This window comes from Fistularia commersonii, chromosome 5 (assembly GCF_037954325.1).
Source record: "Fistularia commersonii isolate RoL2024-O1a breed Wild chromosome 5, RoL_Fcom_v1.0, whole genome shotgun sequence".
In the NCBI taxonomy this organism is placed as follows: Eukaryota; Metazoa; Chordata; class Actinopteri; order Syngnathiformes; family Fistulariidae; genus Fistularia; species Fistularia commersonii.
Genome location: NC_141288.1, coordinates 19,416,546 through 19,444,015, shown reverse-complemented (window position 1 = coordinate 19,444,015; position 27,470 = coordinate 19,416,546). Strand labels below are relative to the sequence as shown.

Sequence of the window (27,470 nt, the reverse complement as noted above, 5' to 3'; positions counted from 1 at the left end):
GGCCTTTCATTAGCACAAATATCTGACGTCCACGTCTTTTTCAAGTGAAATAAAACTTAAAATGTTAATGAAAAAAACATTTTCAGTCCATTTTCTCCCATAGTTTGGATCATTTTAGTTTTAATTTTCGACTACGATCTTCACGTATCTGCAAAAAAATCAAGAGTAAATGGCATGAATGTAATCTGGAACGTTCATGAATGTAAAGGAGACCCAAACACCTACGTTTGTAAATATCAAGCTTTTATTGGAGTGTACAGTGGAAGAGGCTGGACAAGCCCTCTCTGGTGAGGCTCGGCGTCCCAACCTATGAACTGAGTTGCCTACAGAAGCAAAGAAATGGCGAGGTCTCTCAGAAAGAATCACTGCGTTCAGTAAAAATGTCAGCGGTTACATGAGACAAGTGGCAATTTATCTCTCCGAGACAAATACGGAGGATGTGGAAACTCCTCCTTTCATCGTACAAAACAAAACAAAACATCTTGGACATACAACTTGATTTAGTTTGACGCGGCTGGGAATCTGTTAAGTTTTATATCGGGGATATTTCCAATGTGCAAAATCAAAGATGGGGTACTGAACAACGGAGTCCTTCCTGTCCTGTAATACCGCTTTGCGCCACAGGAAGCAGCATCAACGTCAGAAGGAGTCATTCACTGCCAAACCACGGATTCCGACCACGTTGTCGAGCGATTTACACACACTCGCTCTAAAAGGTGCTTAGCTTTTCTCTCGTTTCTTTCGATGACTTGGGAAAACCCGTCTCCCCGGTAAAATTCGGCCCGCTCAATGCGACGAGCTCGACCTTCGGACCGCTCTCATTTGCAATTCAATACCCATGAAAGTATAGATGCAGCATTGTGAATAATATCACATCTAAAACACTGAATTGCTTATTTAAGTCTTCTGACAAAGAAAAAGGAAAGTTTCAATCCAGTCGAATGACTTTGCCCTTATCAGTCCGTTCATCAATATCGGGAAACGTATAAAAATCCTACACAACTTAAGACGACGTCAAGGCAGGTTTCAGAGACTTGTCTTTTCAAACTGGTACGAAGGAAGGGAAAGGAAATGCCTGCCTTAGTGAAACCCTAAAACTACAGGATATAAACAATCAGCCGTTAGCGGTTCAGAAATACTCGAATGTGAGGACTTCAGGTGCAATTTTCAAGAAACACGAAAAGGCAGATTAATCGGTATCGAGACAAAACTGCTTGGGTTTTTTTTTTTTCTCCTAGGGTTCTAGTCTGATCGGGAACAAAATTCGCTAATATCATCTGGCCCAGAGACAATTCTCCAAATTTGTGATCCTGTTTGGCTTCAGGTGTTGAATCTTCGAGGCTGATGTCGATGGCTGTTATTAGAAATAAGTGGTTTGCTTGCAGGGCGCCTTACAGTTTGAGATGGAAATTAGTTTTCGCTGACTCGTATTAAAAGTTTTGCATAGTTAAAGCCAGCTTTAAAGAATTCAGCACTTGAGGAACAGCAAACTCCTAAGACAGCAGCTGTTGCCTTTCAGCGGAAGTGATGCAAGTTCACTTTACAGAGAGAGGAAATCGTGATTCAACTGTTTTGGAAAAAAAAAAACGGTGTCTTTGGAGGTGTCTCTGTGTTTTGGCCATTAGTGACAAAGCTACTGAAATGACAGGCACCAACATTTCCTCTAACTTGTCTTGCTTTGTATATTTAGCTCTGAGTTTTGCAATTTTACGGACAAATCACCAACTCTGGGAAAATGTCGTTCACCCCAGACTAATACAAATTAAAGTACAGGAATACCTTGCGGCGAGAAAAAAAAGAAAACCATCACGTTCTGAGAATTACTTCCTAAATTAAATGATGTCCACTGAGCCTTTGAAAAAAAAAAAAAAAAATTACCACTGTCTTTTTATATATGCAGATAAATCCTAGGAAACATCTCATTATGTAATAGCCAAGTCAATACTGATATTTGTTTCACAACGTCATGGAACCAATGATTTGTCTGACACACTTCAGCACGACAGTTAGCTCACCAGCTCGTCCCTGCAGTTTCTGTACATCATCTTGGCGTCCGGACCGCGAATGTATGAGCGTCGGGGTCGTAAAACTAAAAGGACCTGATAGAGACAGGCAGGCGTTCATCAGTTCTCTGGGGGACACGGTAGAAAAAAAAAAAAAAGGGGGGAAAACAAACTATTCTCTAGCTGAATTGGTAGTGTGACTGAATAAACGGAAATAAAAAAATCACAAGGTAGCTTGCCATGTGTAAAGTGTGTGTGTGTGTGTAGTGTTTATGATTGTAAATGCTTAGTGTACTGGGGTGGGTGGGGTTGCGTCATCCTTTTAAAGCACATGAAGGATCCACGCAGACCTGAAAATGTCCTGGATTCCTGCAGCGAGTCTCCTCTTTCTGTGCAACAGACTCAGGAATCCGGAGCAAATTTAAACTTCGACAGGAAATGGAAGCTAAATATTCCCAAAAGAAAAAAAAAAAAAAAAAAAAAAAAAAGATTTTCTTCTTCTTTTTCTTCTTTTTTTTTTTTTTAAGTTTACTTGTTTTAAGAAAATATGAGCACTAAACTAGGATCATTAGAATAAGTAAAAATAAACTACAGAGCAATAGGGTATGAAAATAGTTTAGATTTTTTTTTTCTCTCTCTCCAGACGAACATTGATGACACAATGAAGAATTGTGGCGACTTATTACGTAAGCCCTCCCTTGAATCACTGACCAAAACAAACAAAATAAAAAAAAAAAAAACATTCAACTCTTAAGGTTCTAGAGACAGACTGATGTAAAAAAAAAAAAATTGCACGTTAATCCTCGGAAATGGGATAGCAAAGGGGGGAGAACATGTGTGACAAGAGGCAGTAGATATTAGAAGATGAGACAGATGGAGATGCAAGTGTCTGGGGAAAAAGCAGAACATGGTTAAAAAAAGAAGGATGCGACACGACGCTGCTGAAAAGATAGCACGAGTGAACAGGACAAGCCGAGATACGAAGTTGATCGGCTAATAAATCGAATGAGGTATTGCACAGATTAATAATAAAAAAAAAAAAAGAAAAAAAAAAAGGGAAGCGTAAAGGCAACAAAAATATACAGCAAATTGATAGAACATTGACATTTAGAATTTTCTTTTTCAGAAAGACAAACATTTTTAGTGTCGTGATCATCCAATGGTTGGGGAGGGCAAAAAAAAAAAAAAAAAAATCACTAGTCATCCCATTCATCATCATCCTCGAAGTCCTCGTCATCTTCGTCATCATCATCCTCATCTGTGGAAGGGGGAAAGACAAAGTCAGTGAAAACCTGGCCGCTGGATCTTCTGCAATTCTGCAAGGTCAATGAAGAATCCTCTAGAGTGCACGATCAAGAGCCCGGGTTTAATCATCTCGCGGTCCGCTTTGGAGTTGGAAAGAAAACGCTGCGGCGGAGAGCAGACCAGAAATGGAAAAAAACAGACATCACAAGGTGATCTGAGACGGAGGGGGAAGTGGTGAGAGTCCTTATTTTTGCAACAGCATTCCTTGTGACAAACAACAAGTGACACAACGTCTAGAGTTTAAATGTCAAGCTGCCGGCCTACGTGCCGGCTCTATTTTGGAGGTTTGTGATGTAAGGAAGACTTTCTCAAAGCACTGGCGCCGCCACTTCCCTGAAACCCAGGAATCCATCTGAATCAACCGCTTCCACAAAACTGTTTGGATCGATTGAGAAATTCAAAATAATTGAAATGATAATAACGGCGGAAGTCACTAATTGGTCGGTTACTTCTACTGCTTCTCCTGCAGTCAGGGTTGCGGAAGGGTCACCATGGAGACATGCCACCATTCACCCTCTCATTGACATTTCTGGACAATTTAGGCTCTGCACGGTTCCTCAGAAGGCTCTGCGATGAAGCTACTGCATGTTTTGGAACTTCTCCGGGTGAAATTTCACCGAATGACCAGAAAATGTGCTTCCTTTGTTTAGTGTGCACGGTCCTACCTGAAGAGTGAATAGCCTTGCTCCTCTTCTGCATCACCTCCATCAACGCCCCGACGATGCCTGCCGACGGGGCCACGGAGGAAGGCGTATCGATACTTTCGTCTCTCTGCGGGCGCGAGCGTCCAAAGTTAATCGGGTGATGCAGAACTGGGCGGTAAATACGAACTACGTGGCAAAAAAACTCACAGATTTAAGCTGGATTCCTTGTCGGATTTGGTCCAGAAGTGCATCTCTGCCGGTGCTGGACACCGGCCGCTCTTTCTGCTCCACCTTCTTCAGCTGGGTGCCTTCTCTGATCTGACTCAGCAATGCGGACTTGCTCCCAGGTGAGGTCAGGCTGCTGTCCCCTCCGTCGGACTCCGTGTTCAGAGGAGGAGCCGGGGGCGGGGGACCAGGTGGTGGCGGAGGGGGAGGAGGAGGAGGAGGTGGTGCTCCGCCGCCGGATGGAACCGAGGAGGGGGGAGGGGGCGGAGGAGGCGCCACGGGGATCGAGGCGTGGGCCGGCGGAGGGGGAGGCGGGAGAGAACCTCGGCTGGGCGGGGGAGGCGGAGGAGCGCCCATGCCTGGTCGGGATGGAGGGGGAGGCGGCGGAGCGGAGATGGGGGCTCTGGAGGGGGGCGGGGGCGGCGGGGCACCTCGGCCTCCTCGGGCGGGGGGAGGCGGAGGGGGAGGAGGGCCTTGGCTGTGGGGAGGGGGAGGAGGAGGGGGGCCTCCTCTGGAGGGAGGCGGTGGAGGAGCTGAGAAGGACAGAGATGCAACATCAGACGCAGTTCGGAACACATCTGATGACAATAATGTGCCATTAACACGTCTGCATTCCTGACTAATCGCTTTGAGATGATTTTACAGCACCTGTTATCACTTCCCCGCGGTTTGCTTGTGCGACAACGATGTGCAGTGCTGTGGTTCGGACACTAGGGGCAGGCTTCTTACTCTACGCCGTTAATTTCAGGAGTACTTCTGGGGACCGCAGTCAAGAGCTTGCCGTACAGTACATGACCACAGTTCACATTCTGGTGATTGTTTTACGCGCATTTACTTTTTAAACTCGTGAAATGCCCCCGTTAAGAGCTCGGACCCCTTGAACTCAGAGGTTCGGGTTACGGGTGCACTCTACATCGGGATGAGGTTGATCGCTTTAAAGAGCTACAAAAGGATAATGGTCAATAAAAGCAAAATATACTGTGTGTGAGAAAAAAAAAAAAATCACTGCGTCTGGTACTCCTGTTCAGGTCAGCTATGATCGGGCAGGTTGTTCTGCGGTCCAACGGAGAAAACCGGCTGTTAAGGGATTTAGGGAAGTCAATTCTGGTGTGAAAGACCAGCGGGGGAACAGTTGGGTGACGTTGCTCTGAACACTGTTGTACTTTTCACCTGTTGCACAAAAATGTTTCTCGACTCACTCGTTATTTCCAAGCAAAAAAAGAGGCGTTTCCATTCCATATATTAGCGATGGGTGGCTTAGTGTCAGCTCCAAGCAGCAATCCATGTTTCCAGCTGGCACGTTTTAAATAGGCACTTCACTACTTGATTGACAAAAGCCCATTATGACGTACTGTGCTTCTGCCTATAGGCTATTTGAAATAGCTTGAGTTCACATGCAGAGTGTTAAAACATGGGGAACCAGAGAGTTTAAAAGTGGAGGTTCACATAACACTAACACAGAGGTATCGTAAGAAAGTAGTAGTAATCACTGCATGACAACGCCATCAAACGGAGCGAGCCCGTCGTCAAGGGAAACGGCTGCTTTTCCACGTCTCCTAACTTTGGTTACAGCGCTTCAGAGTCAGGTAAGGATAGAACATCCAAAAATGAATGAACACATAAAAGCAAGGATATTAAAGCAAGAGCCTGAGCGATATAGCAAACGATAATTCGAATAGTTATGTCTGCTACCACTGTTTGGTTCAATATGTGAGAGTGGCTCAGTTGTATTTTACTTTTGCACAAATTAGCTCCACTGTGGAGATGAAAATGAAATTGGCATCCATAGTATGAGATTTATTCTCAGGGTTCTGATAACAGACCCCAAAACTCCAGTATCGGTCAGGCTCTATAAAAAGCTGAAATATTTAAAACACTGGTAAAATGTGACTCGCGGTGGAATTCTTATTAGACCGGCAATTCTACATGCACGTTCATGAGCTTTCACAGTAGGTCATGCATAGAAACCTACCGCTCCACCTGGGCGGACCTGGGGATAAAACCACCACACTAGTTAGGTTGTCTTAGGACTGAACATGAAGCTTTCAAAACATTTCATTCAAATAGTCCTGAAACAACATGCTCACACATTACAAACGTACAACCGATTTAATGAGAACGTGTTTTTTATCTGCTGGACGATGCCTTACCTTGTCTCCGCAGCTCGTTTTTGACAGCCTCTACCCCTCCTTTCTTCTCAATGAAGTCATAGATGACCTTAGAGGTTTCCTTGTCCTTCAGCTGGGCCTCAGAGATGCCGCACATATCGAACAGGTTTTTCAGCTCGGGGTCCAAGTTATTTAACTGGGGAAAAATGAAGAAAAATCTGTTTATCTATAATGACCTGGGTCCATTATCAGAATAAAAAATTATTGCCCAATTATGACAGTTATGAAGGTAAACAACGACTAGACGACAGCATAAAAAAACAAAAAAAAAGTAAAAGTGCAGCGTGCAAATCTGTTTAAGTAATACAGTGATAACACTCCATAAGTGTGGGCAGTGAGGTAGAGCACAGTTTAGGTAGTTGGATAAATAATAAATAAAGTTACGTGATAAACGATTGAATTCAGATTGTATTAATTGAGAGGGCAGAGTGCAAACAGGTGACCTGACATCAAAACATAGATTCTTCTCATGACGCGGGCGATGATGATGTTTCATTCCGGTGTGGGAAAATGTCATATATTTCCGATGGTCCTTCATCAATTTCCCTGTCATATAATTTGTTTTGTGTTTTGGTATCCTTACAACTCTTAACTATCTAAATAAATCACATAAAATTAGCTAGATTTAACACACAACACAAATGCACAAAAAAAAAAAAAAAAAAAATAGCTGCGTTCAAAATTAAAACATATTGTTCCTAATATTGTAGTGTAAAATATGAATGGCATTGCATTGCAGTGAAAAGGGTGTATTGTAATGTGTGTTGTTATAGGAAGCGTCTCCTCTTATCAGCCCCGAACAGCAGAGGAGAGTGGTTTCATTGATGACAGCTTGTGAATATGGAACCATGGGGATGACTGATGGATCCTCCTCAATGGACGCATTTTCTTGGTCACCGGGTCTACTGTAACGTCTGATGCAGTCCGAGCAGCACGGCGGGCGATTCTCCGCGGGGTCATTTCATGAATGCTTTACACTCTTCATTAATCAATAATTTACAGCTTGATATTCAATTATTGATGTCTGGATTACAACATCTGCACACCGGTAGCCAGTGGTACTTCGCAAACTGAAGCTTAATTTATATGATAAAAGCATTTCTCATCCATAAAACATATGGTTGGTCCGTCCCATAGAAAACGATCTGATCCAGTTATGTACAGGAGGTTTGCAGGTCAGTCAGAAAGTAAAAGACAAGAGGAACTGAAGTTCAATCTGAAAATACTGGAGGGATTCTTGTAAAGGCAGGATTACCTTGCGTCTCAGTTGTTATGGTGCCACCTGGTGGTATGGGATGGCATTAAGAAACAGGCGTGCAGTGAGAGAATAGAGGTTTTGACAAGTCTAAAGTGTGTTTTAATCATCATTGTTCAAGAGGTTTCTCTGGCAAGCATCTCTGTTTGGTGTCTATGGCGACTGTTTCCCTGCAGAAACGACCCAAACATCTCAAGTTCTTTGGATAAATGTGTCAAAAATAGTCAGCCTCTTACCACTAATCTATCCGTCTGACAGCGAAGCGAGGTTACAGAGAGGTTGAACATATGAAAGAAACTTTCAAAATAGATTTAATATTCACAGCATCTCTTCAAAGGGGGAAAGGAAATGACAGTGCAAGGACAGATAGGAAAAAAAAACAAAAAAATGAACGAGTTAAGATTATAAAATATGCTGTCTGTTCCTTTTGTGAAGCCAAACATTTGTGCTTCAGCTTTAAGCCCGAGGACTTAAGAGGTGAGCAAGCTTTATTTGAACCGTGTCACCGATTCAAATCAAGTCTAGTCCTTGAAAGCATTAACTTCTGAAACCAAATCATCTGAAATTCATCTTTTTCATTCAGGGACTGTATGTCCTCTGACCTGCATAATCTCATACTCATCATCCGTCGTTCAGCATAATTACTGATGCCTTTTGGGACCGAGTCCAAGGATTATGCAGATGCAGGTTGGTTCTCTTTCCTCCGAAATCTCCTTGTGTAACCATAGCGATGACTTGGCTACGCGGCTCGGCTTAATATTCTGGAGCCGATACTAAGTTTGAAAAATCCTTCACACGAGCAGATGAACTATGACCCCGCATTTCTGAGCCCATTCATGTCTGGCGAAAGGCATTACAACATATAGAAATTTCTCTTTGCTGGACAAGGACTTACGTCAAAGCCTGTGTTTGGATCCCATCCTACATGGCCAATATGCCTGAGAAAAGAAAAATAAATAGAAAGCAGGTGAGATCATGGAAAAGTAAAAGCAGGAGACAGCAGAAGACATGGATTATGTCCGAGGGCAGAGATATGGTTGGAAAAACATCATTATCAGTACGTTTAGCAGACAAGTTTTTAAATATAAGTATATATAGATCCCTATCACCATTATCTGTATGGGCAATCGCATTGGCCATACCAGAAATAATCAAATCTGTCTGTCTGTTGCTCCAACATAAGGAAAACTTTCATGCCAGCGTTTTTTCAATGCTGAAATCATTAAAAGGGCCTGACCTTTTAAATACAAATTTTGATTTAAAGGTAATATTTTGATGCTCTCTTGATCTTGCTGAGAACAGTGTTCATTTGCAGAGTAAAACCCATCATTAACACATTATTATTATTATTATAATAATCAAGACCTGAATCTACATATAAAGCTGCGTGCGATGATCTCTTCTGCAAAAGGTGAGAGACAAAGAGAATTCTCCCAAACCTAAATGAAACGCTGATATTTATAGCAACCTATCAAATGCATTACTGGGCAGATACATTCATGGATTAAGATAAGACGCATTTATGACACTTATGCACAAGTGCAATATGGGGACTCACACGCAGTGATAGGTTTTTTTTTCCCCTTAAAACTGGGAACTCGAATTGGCGGAGTGCATGTTGATTTGTGCAGAAATAGCAGTCATGATAACCACCTGCATCCTCTCAGGGCATGCAGAACCGTGGAGTATATTTCAAAATATTACAAAAAAAAAAAAAAAAAAAAAAAAGTGACTTTCAGGAACACAGGATGTAACCACTTTGAATCGCTCACATTTTTGGGCGGGTTTCGTAATGTGTCGGTCATTCAATTTGGATATGTTTAACGGTTATGTAAAAAAATACATCAGCTGAGCCATGATTGACTGATCTGTCCTTAATCCGAGAAAAACCAGAGTCAGGGTCACGGCATCACCTGAACCGACCCCGACGGCGCTCGCGCCATCAGACTTACTGGAAGTTGCTCGGCGTGCCGATATCTGCCTTGGTTAACCTTTTCTTCTTCCTCACTTTGTTCTTCTTGTCCCGCTTGGAGAAGGAGGAGTGCACGATGTTGTTCACCTGAGTGTTGTAACGCTGGGCATTGCTGATTTCTGGGTTTTTGATGTCCACAGTGGCCATGGGCAATGACGGGCCTGCAAAATGATTTTAGACATTGTCAGGGTTAGATTCTCACTTTGTTAATGGAATTAACAGGGCTGCAGCTTCAGAGACAAAATGGGCTGTAAGGATTTCATCTATATCCATCCAACTGCATGAGAGTCTATTTTATAGCATAAAGCTATTCTTGAACATGTAATTTCCTTTCAGCTCTTCAGCTCTTGAGGGCTTTTTATTTTATCTAATATATATATCTATCTTGTATATAGCAGCTGGCTAAGAAGGAACCTGGGGATTTTCTTTTTGGATAAGAAACAACTTCGACTGACTGCTAACTATGACCAAAACCTCATTCCTGAAAATAAATCTAATGTCTTAGGGATACAGAGGAATGCAAGTGTGTTCGACTCGTTCTGCTACTTCACCCACGAGGTATCATGAGCAAACACCCCATGCTCATTTTACAGACAATGCATTATCAGTGATTAAAAATGTGCGGATGGAAGATTACACCCACCTAAAATAATAAGCTTATTAAGTCTCGGGGCCAGCATCCTTAGGTTGATACAGCCACACACAATCAAGGAAGCAGCTAGAATGTGCCAGGTCTTGCGTCAACAAACACTGCGTCACCAGAATGTGCTGCTTGCAAACTGCCAAATGGCCGCTGAAAGTCAAGAACCTGTCTTTATTGACGCTAAAAGAGTTTTTAGAAATGTTTGAAATGGATATAATGGATCTAATATCAGTTATTGAGAAGGTTAAGATTGTTCCCATGTATAGTGCCTGACGCTGATTTTTTTCAAGTAGCCCTACGTTTTGAAAAGTCAATATATTCATTGATACAATACTAACAAGTCTAATCCTAAACAACTAAAAAAGTTCAAAGAAGCAAGCCTGTTAAGGAAAGTTAGCCCGTTCAGTCTGTTGGGCTGGCATGCTGAACGGTGGGTGGAGAACACTGCAGGGACATGTTCCATCGCTCAACAGCTCAAGTGCCCTTTCACAAGACACTTGACCCCAAACTACTTCCTGGGTGCCAAATTGGCTGCCCACTATCTGTGTTCCTGGTGTGTGTGTGTGTGTGTGTGTGTGTGTGTGTGTGTGTGTGTGTGTGTGTATAAAGGGAGGACAGAGCCAAATTTCCACTCAGGGAGTAGATTTAAAAAAAAAACAACACATACCTACACACACACACACACATATATATATATATATATATATATATATGTAGATATAATCTATTTTTTTCTTAAATCCCTATTAAATGCAATCAATTTTGCCTGCTTGTCGTATAATAAGTATTAAACAGTGAAGTTTACCAATCACTCAATAGATTACTGCTGTGTTTTTGGCTGGAGAGTGACGATCACCTGCCTGTGGAAATCACCGGGACATTGTGTGCCGAAAATTGAACTCAGAATCTACGAAATAACAATATGCTTTGCAACACACCAGCAAGCACACACACAGTTATGAACTAAAGGCCTATTACAAACAGCAAGCTAATGACTGGTCAGTCCAGATTAGTATTGAGGTTAAAGAGCAGCACCGTGGTGTAAACTGGCCTCAGAGGTAGCACGTACCTTTAGAATTGTCACTACAGGGACTTTTGGGCGTTTTGCTTGGTAGCGGTGAAGCCGACCGGCTGCGACGCCTTCTTACCCTGTCCCAAATACACCCATCCCTTGCTCCGCAGGAGGTCATACGGACATCCAGAAGCATTTTACCGACCAGGTTGCAGGCTCGCCCTTTAGGGTAAACGGAGAGCGGAGCGGTTGGGTCGGAAAGAGGTGGGCAAAGTTCATCTTGAGGGAGAACCAAGCAGTGTAAGGTTGACAGGCAGCTACCGGAGCCCAAAGCTCCACTTCCAAGCGCTGGACCTGCTCCACCCCCTTCACACCCGAGTTCTTCAGAGGGAGCGGACAAGAAGGTAGTACAGAACATCATCGTTGCTGCCGGTCAGGCATTGGCTTTACGGTGAGAACAACCGCAAATGGAGTCATCAAAGAAGATCCTGGTTTAAAAGGGAAAAAAAAAAAAAAAACTGAACGCAGTTTTGTGGCTTCCAAAGAAATAGTATTGGGATGAAATCCGTTTCAGTTGAGGCAGAAAGTTTGTTGAAGAGGAACTGATCCCGGTGGAAGGATCACATCCATATGGTTCTCATCACAGATAACATCCACTTCTAATGAAGACCTCTTTGTAAGAGAAAGTGATTGCAAAATCCACTGGATGACTTACTTAAGATTTAAGTCTGGGCTTCTTGGAAAAATAAAATTCTTGCTTTACAGAAAACGGCGAGCCAAGATTGTTCAAAGAGTTTCAAAGAGACAACCAAAACACCGACATACGAGCGAGGCCAACCTATGATGCAACAGTCTGGATTTATTGAGATAAAATCCTCATCGGACATCAGGCACGGTTGACTCGTGTCGTGCCTGACCAGCAGAGGCAGGTATCCAGAAGTAATACCGTCGGACGAGCCACACGCCGGCGAGTGAGCCAAAGTTTACTCTTCCATTTCCATTACTTCCATGACAGCGATGCTATCTTCGGTGGAAAGTGTCAGGCCGGCGTCTGTTCCCCCGCTCTGTGCTGGTATCTGTTTTTTGCAAGGATTTTCTGTTTCCCTGACTTTCCATCACAGCTGGGTACACTGTTAGATTATCCCCCTTGGATTGGCTCCCTGCTACGCTTTCTCCGCCCACTTCCACTGGCGCCCCCCCCTCTCTTTCCCATCAAAACACACAAACGGATCTAATCCCGGCAAATTATTCTCGGATTTAGTCCTGGATTTTATGTAACTTTTAAACCCCATCCATGTCCTCATCCCACATTAATCTCGGGGGGTTATAAACCATGATGCATGTAAGAGGTGAGAGGACAAGTGAGAAACCAAGAGCCATAACAGGCAAGAAATGTGTGTGTGTGTGTGTGTGTGTGTGTGAGAGAGAGAGAGAGAGCAGATGGTTAGACAGTAAAAGCTACTGCCATGACTGTTGGGAGACAGTGTGAATATTCCAGTGGGAGGGTCAGGATGATTTCCCTCTCTAAATAAATTCTTACCATCTTAAACTACAACGCCCTTGACAGAAACCGTCTATTAACCATTTGACTGCAGGGATACGGAAAACAGGATTTAATCAGCATCACAATACTCTTTACTCCTTCGACAACTACTACAAAAATATGATGTTGTGACTGAACCGAAATCGACGATGGTAAAATTACTTTTAATTGCTTATTGCAATCTTGAGAATTAAAAAAAAGATTGACTCTATATTAAACTTGTACATGTTTAACTAAAACTATCCATTGATATACAGCCCAGTTGTAAGTGACTATGATTCAGAACACTGGTGTATAGACCACTTGTTTTCTTACTTTGGTGCTAATGAAGGATTTAAAAAAAAAAAAAAAAAATCAATAAGGAACATAATCCCAGGAACCAAACGCAAAGAGATAACTAAAGACGATCGAACAGTGTTGTCACAAAGCAGAGCGTAAATATAATCCAACTGTTAAGCAGCTCTGCGTATTAGCTTAATGCTTGAGTCTTTGACATCTGTGTTGTTGTGCCAGATGTATGCAGTACACCTGCACAAGACAGCGTGCATGTACGCATACACTGGTATTTTAATAAGCCTCTTGAGTTAATATGTTGTCTGCAGGTCCAAAACCGATTTCATAATTTGGAAAGCTTGGTCAGATGTCATATACACTTTGGGTAAAAATTGTGCAAAGATACACATTTTATCTGACTATATTAAGTGTGACAGCAAGGCCACCAAGGACTGTTCTTTTCTGCCATGCTCCTCTTATTTACAGAACCACGGTTTTAGGACTATTAAAGTGCTTTTTTTAACTTTCAAGGCCAGTGCAATAAACGGTAGCTGAAATTACATGATGAGTTATCTGTGACAAGGTTCACACACTCCATCATGAGAGAGGGAACATATGGCGCCCTGACTCAGTAATCACAACATAAGGAATTGGCACTGCTGCGGGCAAACATGCAGTTTGAGGATTTGCAAATGATCAGGTGCATTAATAATACACATCTAAACTCTGATGGAGTGTATTTTATTCCCAGATCAAAATATTAAAAAACACTCATAAAAGAAGCGTGAAATTAAGGGAGAAAATACAATGACACTAAACATACTCATTTTATTCTTAATGTCACAATGTATTCTCTAAGTTTCACAAAGGAAATTTATGAATCCTAAATTGCTTTTTTTCTATGAATAGCCTTTCAGCACTAGCTGTGATTAATTTGATTAATTCTTATGCAACGACATTATGCTTCAGAAGCACATAAAAATGGTGGGGATCTTTCAGCACAATCATTTGCAGTATTTCCACTGCTCTTGAAACCTTCTCTTTGTGTAAAGGTGATATTCGAATGTAAAATAAGCTCATCAATTACCCTTGGTGGGTGCTAAAAATAACAAAAATAAAAACAATTGCTGAGGTGCCAAGTGACGTAAAACACGAACTCAGCGTTAAACCCATCTGGCAAACCAGACTGACAAAGCTGTTCGCCATTACTATCATTCACTGCCGCTGCAATCGCTTCACTCTTCCCTTCTGTTAATATCTGAATTTAATAGGAAAGTATGGAAAACGTACCATTGGGTGGGTCACGTCTCTTTTCTGTGAACACACAAGACAAACGATATCATTACAATCCTGTGTAAGAGGCGGCTCGCGTCAGGAAGACGTGAATATGCGAGTGCATCAGAGCGCAGGTGGTCAGAGAAAGGAGAAGATTATTAGCTGATTTTGCAAATCAAGCAAACTGTTCTGTTAGTCGGATTTAGATGAGAGCCCACTGATACATTTGTGACAAAAGGATGAAGAGTAGTCCGTTAAATGTCACAGAAATTTGCCCAAAAATCATGCGCAAAAAACACTGAAACGGCTTGTAAAAACGAGGAAACGGGGTTGCGAGGATTAAGCACCCAAAGCAGAGGACTGAAGAGGAAAAGATGAAAGAGAAGGATTCATTTGAAGGGTCAGGAAACGTCCGACGGGTGAGGAGCAGACAGACGGAAAGTCTTAATCAAGAGTGTCTCAGGAATGACTGCCACTGATGAGCCCCAGAGATGTGCTCACTTGCGCACAACCTGCTTTCAATTGAGCGCTTTTGAAAGACACAAATCCCGTCTCATTTCCTTGGATGGGTAAGACGGAGGGTCATAAATTAACGTTTTTCTTCAGATGTATGAAATCCAATTACTAATGATGACGGAAACCAAAGTAAACTGGATGAACGGATTCCACAAACCCACGAATCATCATTTGCGTTTCATGGCTTTCTCGCCGCTGATTGTCTTGTTGCTGGACTGAACCTGGGACTGCAGTGCCCCCCTTAGGCCGGTCAGCAGACCTTCCAAGTTACCTTTGTTCACAGTTGAAATGGGAAGGGGGGGCGTCGGCGATGGCGCCTATTTCCTCTGTCATGGCTAAAATTAATTTATGGCAAGGGTAACTGTACACAATAATTGTTTGAGAACTCCCCCCCCAGAAAAAAAAAACAACTCCACAACAACTGTACAAAAACAATTTGTTCTTCCATGTCCTGTGTTTTCTGGGATGTTTCCTACCGCTCGGGACTCATAGTTTAATCTTCCCCAATGTCTCCTCACTTTTGTGAGCAGGACCATTTGACATTTCAAGACCCTGTCTTTGGCAAAGCAGATTATCTTAACAGAATGTGTCTCCCGGCATACACATTTCTACTGCAATCTAAATAGCGGCAAATATTCCTATCCGTTTAGTTTTCATTGCAAGGTACCGGTAATCAACTAGTGTAGCAATGAGGTCGCTGATATGAAATGTTCCCTTGGACTTTGCTTAAGGGAGCTTTTAAAATCTCAATTTGGAAATGATTGTTTAATTGTACTCTATTGGATTTTCTGAGCACCTGGATCACTGAGGCAGTGGGTCATTGTTTGAAAACACTGTTGTGTGCAATCAAGGCCTCAAAGACTTTTAAAGCCCAGCAGAAAAGCAGAGAGGGAATTAGCAGAATAAGACACAGACGTGGGCAAAGAACGCGAACACTCAATCATTCAAACTATTTCTTAGTGGTAAACCGTGTTGGGTTACATCGGCATTGCTGGAACACAATGGCGGTTCGAAGAAAAAGTTATTTAAATGTTGATTTTTTTTTTTTTTATTTCTATTTTGCCCAGATCTGAGTGAAGAAGAACTGTTGAGTGGAAAGCTTAGAAACTGACTTGTGTTTGGGATTAATGCATTACAATGTGGAGTAAATATTTGAAATACTAACAACAGCCTAGCAAAAAAAAAAAAAAAAAAGGAGAACATTTGAGAAAGACGGCAGTGTTGTTTGAAAAACAAGGTCATATCATGCGACCAACAACACAGGGTGACTTAAAATAAGCCACTTAAAATGCGCCTAACAGCTGAATCATTTCAAAACGAGACAAAGTGATCTGAAGTGTGTCGTGTTTTTCCCGAGCTGTAGGCAGGTAGGCAGCTCGAGCTGCAGGGGGTTTGTACCAGTTTTCCTCTGTCGTCTCCCCAGCAGCTCCGTCACATGGCTGCGGAAACGCTTGGCCTCCTCCTCGCTGGCAAAGTTTAGACCCACTTGGCATGTCTGAAACAACAACAACATGGCAGCTTCACAAACGAGATACGAGCGATACAAAGAACCGATTGACATGTTTCATATTTCATTAACAAGGGCGTAACTTATTTAATGAAAGGAATAGATTTGTTTGGTTGAAGCATTGGTGAAAAAATATTTGTTGCTTATTCAGTATCAAACAGAATCAGACTTTCCAAACCTATTTCTCCCGATCAGTATTGGCTAAGCAGTCGCGGTCTTATCACCACAATCCCTCATCCCACATACCTCATGGTCTACTGGAGCCTGAGCCACTCTACCAACCAAAATTATTACGCCATAAATCAAAGAATCTCACTACATAACATGAGGAAAAATATAAAACATTTTATATATATATACATATATTTTGATGGATGGTCGTACATAAGATTAAGAAATGTTATTACATTTAATTGCAGAAAATTATAGAATATGAGAAACATAACAGTGAAAGAATTATGTCTTGAAACTTAAAAATATCAAATAAAAAAAAGATTAAAAAGTGACAAACAAACATGGTAATATCATCAACACAATCATTTACTCAAATACAAAAAACCGTTAGATGCGGCCTTTTATATCCATGGCTTTCGAATGTCAAATGTATTGTAACAAGTTAGGAAATGAAAAAGACCTTAGTGTGTGTGTGTGTGTGTGTGTGTGTGTGTGTGTGTGTGTGTGTGTGTGTGTGTATGTATATATATATATATATATATATATATATATATATATATGAAGTTGGGTTTTTTTTTTCAAATAATGGTTGATCATCTTTGGGCAAATTTCATACCTACATTTTTTTAGAACATTTCCTGGTGATTTTGACACTGCTTTCCTAATATGTTGAATTCAAGGTTTCAATAATGATATTGAAATCGCTGTTTCATCACAAATGTTGTTTCTTTAGCAAAATCATTGTGATTTTACAGTTACTTGGGTGTATTGAGTGAAAAAAAAAACAACTTATATAAACTGAAAGCATGAAAGGCAGAAGTTGCCTTCATAATTGTTAAGAATTATTATTATAATGGATAAATAGAAATCATTAATTCCTTCATTCATTATTTGTCTGCTATGTATGTGGGGGCTGAAGCCTCTCCCGGCTGTCATTGGGTGAAAAGTGGGGTTCAACCTGGACTGTTCGCCGGTTGATCACGGGGCCACAAAAAGAAGACATACAGCCACTCACTCTCTCATTCACACATCTGGACAATTTTAGGGTCTCCAATAAAACTGCATGTTTTGGACTGTGGGAGGAAACCGGAGAACCCGGAGGGAACCAACGCAGACCCTGGGAGAAGATGGAGACGCCGCACGGAAAGACCCCCTGTGGGAATCAAACCAGGGTCCCACCGCGCCACCGGGCCGCCTAAAATCCAACACTTAATGACAGTGATGGCCTTGGATGCCGAGAGTGAAAGCCAAAGGTATGTGGATGTGGAAGGACTCGGAGAGGACGACTTACATCTCCAGCAAATGTGATGAAGTATGGCCTGGTGAGATGCAAACTAAAGTTGTTGTACAGCTCCTGTTCAAACAGCATTTTACCATCCTGTGAAAAAGAGACCATAAGAAAGAAGAAGAAAGAATATATTAGCGGGTACAGAAAATACCTACGGGCAATGATGGTTAACGACCACAGGAAACTAGTGCTGAGAGGCACCTTTAAGTGTTTGTGCAGTAGCAAGATGACCACAGCGGTGCAACACAAGGGCCATCTGCTTCTTTACTCACCCTGATGTCAAAGACCCTGATGAAGTAGGATCGTTGGGGGTTATCTTTAATCAAACAGGCCACCCCGCAACATCTCTTGCTCCAAGTGAAGTTCCTATCTCCTGTAAACACCTGGACCACGGCTGAGGACAATGTCTGGTAGGAAAAGGAGGGACAGAGACAGGGGTCAACCCTTTCCCGTGTGGTTTAATGGATGATCCATTGTGCCGTTTTACGAGTAGATTTTGCAAATCACATGAGGTGGCAACTGTAAAATATTCCCCTTCCATGAGGGACAAACATGAAACACTTCTTAGAACTATATCTGGGATTCATATTTCTAAGACAGGCTATATAGAGGGGGACAATGTCTATGCAAATCTGTGCAGACGTAGTTAAGTAAATGGACAGCGAGCGCTGAGGGTGGCACTCATTTGCATGGAGCCTGAAACAAAGCCCACAGTAGTATTGTGAATATTTAAATATTATCAACTTTATGTACCAGTATTACAAAGAATAGACGACGGCAGCTCTTGAATCTTGTATAAAAAAATATGACCTGTGAATTTCAAATGAAGGAATAAAACGACTGAAGTCATTGTGGGCTCAGGAGTGTAGAAAAATGATTAGATATTTTATTTAAAACATAGATTGACATCATGATATTTGCTTGACTATCAGATGCCCCCCATCAGATACGCTAAACAATAGAGTTGTGAAAGTAGCTGTATTGAGAAGATTTTTGGATAAAAAACAATTTTAGGTGGCACCATTGATTTAACCTGTTAAATGTATAACCTCAATCATGACAAATGAAAATAAAAAAATATACATATAGAATATATTTTTCTCTCAGATTCTTAGGTCAGGCACAATCGGTAATTATATGTCAAAGTTCACAGAGACATTTTCCAGTACTTTTTTTTTTTTTTTTTGCGATAACACAGCATTTCTCGTCAAAGGGCGTCAATGTTAATCAAAGTCTTACACAGACAGGGAAGCATTAAAATATAATAGCAACATACGGATTGGCTGACAGCGACTTTGTACGATCTAACCGCTCTGCCCTGCAGCTGTCAAGAAGGAACCCATCAATGCCAAACACTTCACAAGCCACCCAGAAACCAAATGATGAGAGGAGACAAATCATATTACAGAGTAAAAGTGGAAGAGGCTGGTGCGGCCGCTGATGACATGTATTGCTAAAGTGAACAAAACTTGTCCACAGAAGTGTGACAAGACTGGTAATTGTGAGTGACAAAGCAGAAGGGAGCACTTAACCTTGCTGGGAAATGTTACAACCATAAAGAGCAACTGCCAGAGACACAAAGCTCACTGATTAGAGAGGCAAGTTGGCTCCTGGTATGCAATAACAATAAAATGGGCATTGATCATCTCATGATGTCCAGTGTCCAAGAGGCCTTTGAGCTACTTTAAGAAACACACAAACACACACCCACACAGGCGTCTTGGATAAAGAGCTCCATATCATTAAGATGGATTTGCTCGTCTTGTGCGAAGCATCTGCAGTGCCGCTAACTCACGCTAGAACAGGCCAAAGGGCATTGAAACTTAAGTCCTCATTCAGTCAAAGATGAGTTTTTTTTTCTTCTTCTTTTTAGTGAGAGTTGAATTTCGAGGCTTCTAAGATCTTTCGTCTGCAGTTGTCACCGAGCAGTTTGTGGGACATGGATTTACACATTTGTGGAAGGAGAGGTGGGGGCTGACAAAACTACTTACACTGAAAATCAGGTTAAACCTGGGGATGTTTAATTAGTATGGAACTGACATTTATTGTCATAATACATGACAATAACGAAACTGAGTGGCATCTTTTTAACTCCACAACATATAAGAAAGATAGATGACGCAGTGATGAGGTACATAAATGTATATATACATAAAATGTGTCTTTGTTTCTGCAAGGAGTGATTTTTCAAATATTAAAACCTCAAAAATTGATCATCCCCGCCGATTGTCCGATTTTGCTCAAACTGTCAAAGCAGCGGCCTTTACAGAACAAACTGATGCAGTGAACCTTTCGCCCGCCCTGCTGAACAAACGTTACCAATGCGTGCATCTCCTCGAGTATCAAACCGCATGCCTTGGTTCGCCTTGTTTATTTCCTCCGAACGAGGTGAGGAAGGCACGTCTTTAATCTGCATTTTATTACCTCCAACATTGAAAAACAAAACAGAAAGTCACCTATGGTGATCTCTGTACTTCTGTTAGCGAACAAGGATAGATGCAAAGAGTAATATGAATATACTGCACTGTGCAAAGACTCCCTAAGGTTTTTACAAGTTGCCGAAGGGGTTTTCTCACGCAGCGGGCTGCTGTTTGCAGCAGCTCGTGCGCTGATGAAAGCCAGAGCGTCACCACAGAAATGCCTGCTGAACCTGTGGTCTCTTTGAACTGCAGCGTTCCAGGACTTGAGATAAACAGTCAACACTCGTGTTGCACATTACAATTTGCATATGATGTTGAAATAGAGGATAAAATGGTCTATAGCAACAAAAGCAAAGTAGTGGAGTATTAGATGTTTAACAATATTTTGCTGTTTGTGATATTAATAACTTATTCTGAAGGGAGTTTCTGATGCTCTCACTAAAGATGACCAAAGCATTGTATTCTAGTTTTGGTGCAACGTTTATGAATGGTGGAAAAAATGGGAAGAGGGGTAAAACTGAACTGTAATAAAATAAACTACGGAATACAGAAGCATGAATATATAGTATGAACGGGAAAAAAAATGAATTTCTTGTTTTCAATAGGCTAGATAAAACTTGTTAAGTGTAAGAAAGGCACAGCTACAAGTGCACTTCCACATCTGCTTTGTTTCCACTGTACCGAACACGCCCTAAAGCTGTTGTGACCTCAGAACCAAGATATCCAACATCAATGGTTGTACACCCTTGCACTCCAACAAAACAGTAAAATAATGCAAAGTTTGGTCTACATGTTGAAGAAAAATGCATGTTGATAGTCTGTCAAAGTCTGCGGGAACAAACAGGTGCAGTTGTCAGTGCCAACATAATAAGTCACTTCAATTTCCTGACAATCATCAGATCTGGCTAATATGTATAAAGGTAAGCATTTGATTCACATGAAAAAACATAAAGAATACAAACAACTTTCAACCCAAATGCTGAAATAACAGCAAAAGCTTTTTTGTTACGGTTTCTTTTAAGAGCAAACAGTGTCCAGTGGAAAATTATGTTTGCCTTTGGAGCACATAAAATAGGGCCTTGGAGATACGGTACAACCATGAATTAAACATTAATCTTCCAAATTAAGTTCCTGCTTCCAGACCTAATATTGATACAAGCAGTGCCAGCAATATCTGACCTCTAAAAAGAAGGGACTTCCTTCTAAGACAAACTTGCAATCCAGGAACAAACAGTTGTCAATGTTTGTTTGTTTTAAATGCAAGTCACTTCGCCTTTTGGGATCATCTGGACTAAATAATGCTTGCAATGTTCATTCACATTGTATATCTTCTCCTGCAGAATGACTGAGAAACAATCAGCCAAAGGAGAAAATAGGCATTATAAGATGAAGGTTTTGTCCTCAGTTTAAAGTAGCAACAGCAATAAAATTAACATTGTCTGACGGGGGAGAGAGATGATAGCAATCACCAACACTTCCATCCTGATCTCTGTTCTGCTTAATTCAAGTCCTAGCAGGACTGAAAGTCACACATCTCTAACAACATATATAAGAGACGATTTAACACGAATGTGATATAAGACCACCTTTTTATGAAAGATAGCGGCAAAGAAAATGCATCCCTTGCATTGAACAGCACACAGTACAGCATGTAGGACCATTTCTGAAGCACGTGCAGCAGGACAGTTACATCACGGTCAGCATTTGTGAATTAGTTCAACTCTGCATTCTGAATGAGTCAACTCTCCCACGACCTTGGCTGCATTCACAAGTAGTAACCTTGCAGTGAGCTTGTGGGAATAATTGAGAGAGAATACTTAGCAAAGTATACTGCCATCAGTATATGTCAATAGAGCTTCCATGTGCATGACATTTACCATCACTGCAATAAAAAACTAAATGTATGTCTGCAGATTATGTGTGTCCCTTGCTTCCTTTTATTGGACTATATTTTTATCTGATACTCATGTGATTACTACATGACAAATACTTGTGTTATTCTATCGGTATTCAGCGCAGACAGCAAGGAAATTCATTGTGCAGGGAAGCACGTGGCCTTACTGTGTAAATGGCAATAAAGCATTTGAATCCTTGAATGATATTGATCCTGCGACACTGTACAATATAGATTTTCTCGACAGGTAGGAAATTAAAAGTGCGCGTTTAGATGTAAAGTGCACACTCACAAGAAAGTGATTTAAATTTAGTATGATGACAGAATTTCTATTACAGTAATTCTAGTGACATCCAGACTATGAGGCCCTTGGGTTGCATCTTGCCATGGAGCACTGATTGTTCCTGACAGGGCCAAAGGCTGCAGGAAGTAGAGCCATGCCCATGACGCAAGAAGGACATAGTCACTAACACACTCATACAAATAAAGGCTCTTATTTATGCATTTGGACTAAACCAACATAGATGATGATAACAGCCCTGCAGTTCCGACCAAAATCAAACACAAAAACAAACGCCGCGAGAAGGCCAAACAACACAACTTTGCCAGGTGACGACGACAATTTTGCTTGGTGCACGGCACACCATCGTAATAAGAGTGATAAAAGTCTGAAAGCACTATCATTCTTGCAATACCCAAAATGCCCAAATTGGTTTCTGTGCTATCTCGAACAGCAATATTATGTGTGAATCCGTATTAATTATGCATCACTTTTACTGGTTCTTAGACTGTGTTATCTACTACTGTTACATGAAGTTACTCCAGTCCAGTAGTTGGCAACCCGCGGCTCCCAGTGGCTTTCAAAAATAATTAAGGGTATTAAATTAAAATGTATTTGATTTTAGTTCATTCATTTTTAAATGCAATTCTAATTTTGAAGATTATGGCGATCTCGTAATAGCTAAATAAAACATATTAAAAGATTTTTGTCGCTCTTAATAAGCCCGCGTCCCAGTAAAGAATGACAGCACACAGAAAGAGGATGGCATTTTTGGTTTGCTTAAAACCCACTGTCTTTTTTTTCCAGAGTTCAAAATGTTCTGTTGCATGTAGAAATGTCATTTTGTTTTCTCTGCTGTTGTTCATTGATTTTAAATAACGCAACACATATTTTGTTTACACATAACATAAAAGCGAAAAAAAAAAAAATGTTATATGGTGTTATAGGGTTATATGGTAAATTTATTTCAAAATTCAAAAGGGTTGTGTGGCTATCGGTATTTTCTTTATTGTGAGGAAACGGGTTTTTGAGAGGTAAAGGTTGCAGACCCCTGCTCTAAGGAGTTTTCATGCGACTGTTGGACAAAGAAATCATGCAATGATAGGAATAGGAATAAAATCAGAATGAAGTCTATCATACAGACCCCACTGTTTTGCTGTTTTGCTTCTTGGTACTCACGTGGCCTTTCTGCAAACACGGGAGGAGTCTATTATTAAATTTTACAACACTTTATTACAAGATCATCCAGAACATTGTAAGCAAAGGTGATTCTAATACGAAAGGTACATATATTACAAGAAAGATTAAGAGATAAACATTGGGAAAGACAGACAGAGAAAAGTACAAAGGTTGGGTAATAAGGGAAAGGGAATGGAGGCATGAAAATCCCATTTCAGCATGGAAGGTGTGGAATGAAGGCACAATGAGGACTGTGCAAATCCTACGCGGAGAAAAGAGGTAGTTAAAAAATGAAGTAATGAGAACCATAAAGTGGAGGAAGTATGGAGAAAAAATGTGAAAAAAGGGGCCAAATAAAGGAAAAGCAGAATCATGTTCCACTTCTCCAGCACAAATCACTAGAGGAGGCTGACCACGGGACTTCCTGTAGGACAGGACTGCTGATCAGGCAGTCTGTGCGCGCACACTCACACATACACGAATCGTGAATTGGACCCTTTCCACCTTTTGCCCAGTCAGTCAGTGCTGCTGATGGTGAAAACAGCAAGAATACCAATGAGTAAAGCAAATGAGTGAGCCCACTCTTCTAATAAATTTATTTTATTCTCCTTGAATGTGACTCAGACAAAGCAGGATGCAAGCGAAATGATGAGTGTGTATTTTCCACATCATGCGTCAAATTAATAAGTGAAAACAGTAGAAATGTATTCAAGGCACAAATAATGGAAGTGAACGGCATCCTCCGTCCCTCCATGTGAAACACCTTATAAAAAGATGTGGTCGTAATAGATGGGTCCCCTTTTGAGGACACATTTCCTTTGAGTTCTTCTAAATTGTTTCTGTTGTTTTACATATTATTAAAATGTTCCTAAATTAATTGTTTAGCTCTTGCAGAGGAGGAGGAGAAATGAAAACTATTTCATCTTGAAATTAAATAGGAATAAAATCAGAATGAGTCTATCATACAGACTCCACTGCTTTTCCTGTTCATATATAAGAGAATACCCAAACAAATAGAAGAAGGTGACTCTCACATTTTCTGTATAACAAGTACAATACAAAAGGCACCGCTCCTCAGTAAGCCACTAAGTCACTGGTGGGCTTTCTTATTAGATGCACAATGTGTCTCTCTTTCAACCCTCCTCTTCAGTTTCTGTCTCACACACATTCAGTCTGTCTCTCCCCGGCGCTCTCTGCATGCAAAGACATGTACAGCCACACTAGTGTGTAGGATTGTGAGGAATGTTCTTGATTCCACTTCTCTGTCATACTGCAAAAGGCCGGGGAACAATGCTGCTTCGATTTCAACAGGTCAGAGAAGTGTTGAAACTGCAGACACACCCCTGAAACCTGTGCTCGTGTAAAAAAAACAGGCGCGACGTAACACATATGACCACATTTAAACCAGTCATCCTGAGTCCTGGGACAGGAAGTGTAATCCTTGAATAACTACCTTCCAAGAGCCATGAACATTACATTACATTACATTACAGTCAACATGACGGGTCCACTGTCATAATACAAGCTTGACTGACAAAGAGGAAGAGACATTTCTCATTTACTACATGTGAAGTTGAAGGAAACTGTGTTGCAATCTGGAGCTGACATAAGTAAAGGTAACGTGACAATGTGTATGAAAGTGCTGTCGTAAGTGCTCCGATGCAGAATGTGGCACTTGGGCGTTGTGTTTTCACCTCATGAAAAGAACAAATGCATTTACACATTTTGAGGACAGGTGATGGTCAAACACTTTTCAGGCAAACCTTAGTGTGTTACACTGAGTATATACAGAAAAAGAACAGACGAAACACAAAAACAGACACACGGTTCAATATTTTTGAATCAACTGGTAGGATGATACTTCAACTTAGGAGTGGAAAAGAAGGGAAGCTGAAATGAAAATCAAATTATTCATTTTTTTATTCCGCTCGATCTAGATATCTCTTATCAAATTATCTCCCCGATAGTGATGACAACAGTTTGGTAATGATGACTTTCCAATGGAACAAGCAATGTATGCATATATAGGTCTATATTTGCGCATGAACACATCCTTATACCAATGTGTTACCGTAAAGCCTAAACACAACTTTGAACTTATTCACTCTATTGATAAAATAATGCAATATGCCATAAAACTACTACAAAATCTTGATTCCCCAGTGTTCAGAGAAATACAAGGGTTAAATAGAAATGCTGCAGCAGCAAATATTTCCCTTAAAACGTGACCCCAGTTAGTGGAGTACGGGGCTAGCTAGGACCCAACGGGGAACATAATAATGAATCAGCTGAATGCTAAACGAGCTGCATAATAAGTGATAATCAAAAAAAAAAAAAAACTGAATCGTGACAGTGAGACAGCAATCACGCTTATTCATAAGGCTTTCCCACCCCCGACAAGACCAGCTGCTTTACATCTCTTGCGTGAGTCGGGAGTTTGTGCTAGTCGGCCAAGTCTGGTGTGCACATTCTTCCCGGTGGACACACTTCCCGACAAAAACAAGCCAGGTTCAGCTGTGTTATGCAATGCCACTTCTGCACTTCACTGATTGATTTAGCAGCACAAGCCGCCTGCTAGCTGCCTCTCTCCCGACGCTAATTCGGGGTGTTTATGCTAAGTGACGGCGGCAACCGCGGTTCTCCTAGGTGAATTCAGGTGTGTCAAACCTCGACTCGATGGCGTCGGGAGGCCGAGCGCTTGACTGAAACTTGTCAACGTCTCATAACGACCAGACTGCCAAAACAAACCATTTAATCTCGACTAACAAAAAGTGCTAACTAACTACAAGTTACACCTCTTAAGCTAGCCTCACCTCCGGTGTGCGGCAAAGACAACTAGCAAGGACGTTAGCTTGTTTTTTTTTTCAGCGGCAGCTAAGTAATCACACAGCAATGTTGTTGAGAAAAAAAACAACTTACGATGCATTTCCTGCCGAGGTGGTTGAAAAGGCATTCATTCTCCTGCGGTGTCAGTAGTAGTGAGCCGACATTGGTTTGCCGCCGCTGGGGCGGATGTCCACTCATTATCGGGGGTCAACTGATAAAGTATGCGGCTAACGAGATACAGGGGATCCGAAAAGATACATAAACAATCCCTTGGTCATCCGTGGCCTTCCTGCGACCCCGTCACACCGGTTCAGTTTCACCCGGTCCCCCACGCATATACTGCGCCGCCACAAACCTATGCCGCGGAGGAATGCGGCGCCAAGTCCCGCTTGTCTTTAGAATAAGGTCAAAACTTGCAGCGACCGGAGGAGGACGGAAAACGGTAAAAAACTTTCCTGGGAAGTCCGGCCGCCAGAGCGCCCGCAGCCAGTTCCATCCAACATGGCAGAGTTAGGACGAATCCACTAAGCGGGAATGGGGGGTTACGGCGCTTTCCGCCTGGGTCCCGATCATCAGGAAGAGAAAATTGTCTCATAATAACCCATGGAATTTGTACTTAAACACAACATTCTTAAAAATAACCGTCACTATCTAACCACTGGATTTTAAATCGAGCGTTGTAAAATCTATGTTGCCGAAATTCTCCCCGGACGCATGGTTCGGTCTCGTCCGCCCCTGGCTTTTATGACAGGAATGTGCAGTGCAGAATGGGAGGAGATAAGGAACAAGGTGCAAGTTGGTCACACTATGTCACAGAGATCCTTGTGAGAAGTATTCAACTTAAATTAATGCAAATCTAAAGCCTTTCTTAACATTGAGGATTTAAACCCTCTCATTCACGAGACAAGGAAATTTATTATGTGATATTTAATTCTTAAATTCAGAGAGGTCAGGGGAGCTTTGCTTGCAGAGCAGCTACCTGGGTACTAGGGTTCTGATAATATCCTTTCTCTTGAATTAGTTGTGTGTATCCCAAAGTGATCCAGTAATGGCTTGCTACAACTTATT

General features: G+C 41.5%; 1 protein-coding gene across 6 annotated transcripts; it reads right to left on the bottom strand.

The window, feature by feature from the left end:
* Positions 1-226: 226 nt before the first annotated feature.
* LOC147234285 (actin nucleation-promoting factor WASL-like) lies at positions 227-26,990 on the bottom strand. Of its 6 annotated transcripts, XM_086147152.1 has the most exons (12): positions 26,496-26,990; positions 18,076-18,210; positions 17,807-17,893; positions 16,233-16,329; positions 14,334-14,357; positions 9,553-9,733; positions 8,496-8,538; positions 6,328-6,481; positions 6,150-6,167; positions 4,160-4,710; positions 3,974-4,079; positions 227-3,261 (listed from the first exon to the last, which is right to left on the bottom strand). In XM_086147152.1, the coding sequence occupies exons 1-12, from the start codon at positions 26,598-26,600 to the stop codon at positions 3,200-3,202; spliced, it is 1,563 nt and encodes a 520-aa protein (XP_086003278.1). In that variant the 5' UTR covers positions 26,601-26,990; the 3' UTR covers positions 227-3,199. The 6 variants fall into 6 exon arrangements, with proteins under 6 accessions (XP_086003278.1, XP_086003279.1, XP_086003283.1 ...); XM_086147153.1 differs by lacking the exon at positions 6,150-6,167; XM_086147157.1 differs by lacking the exon at positions 8,496-8,538 and having other exon boundaries at positions 9,609-9,733.
* Positions 26,991-27,470: the final 480 nt, after the last annotated feature.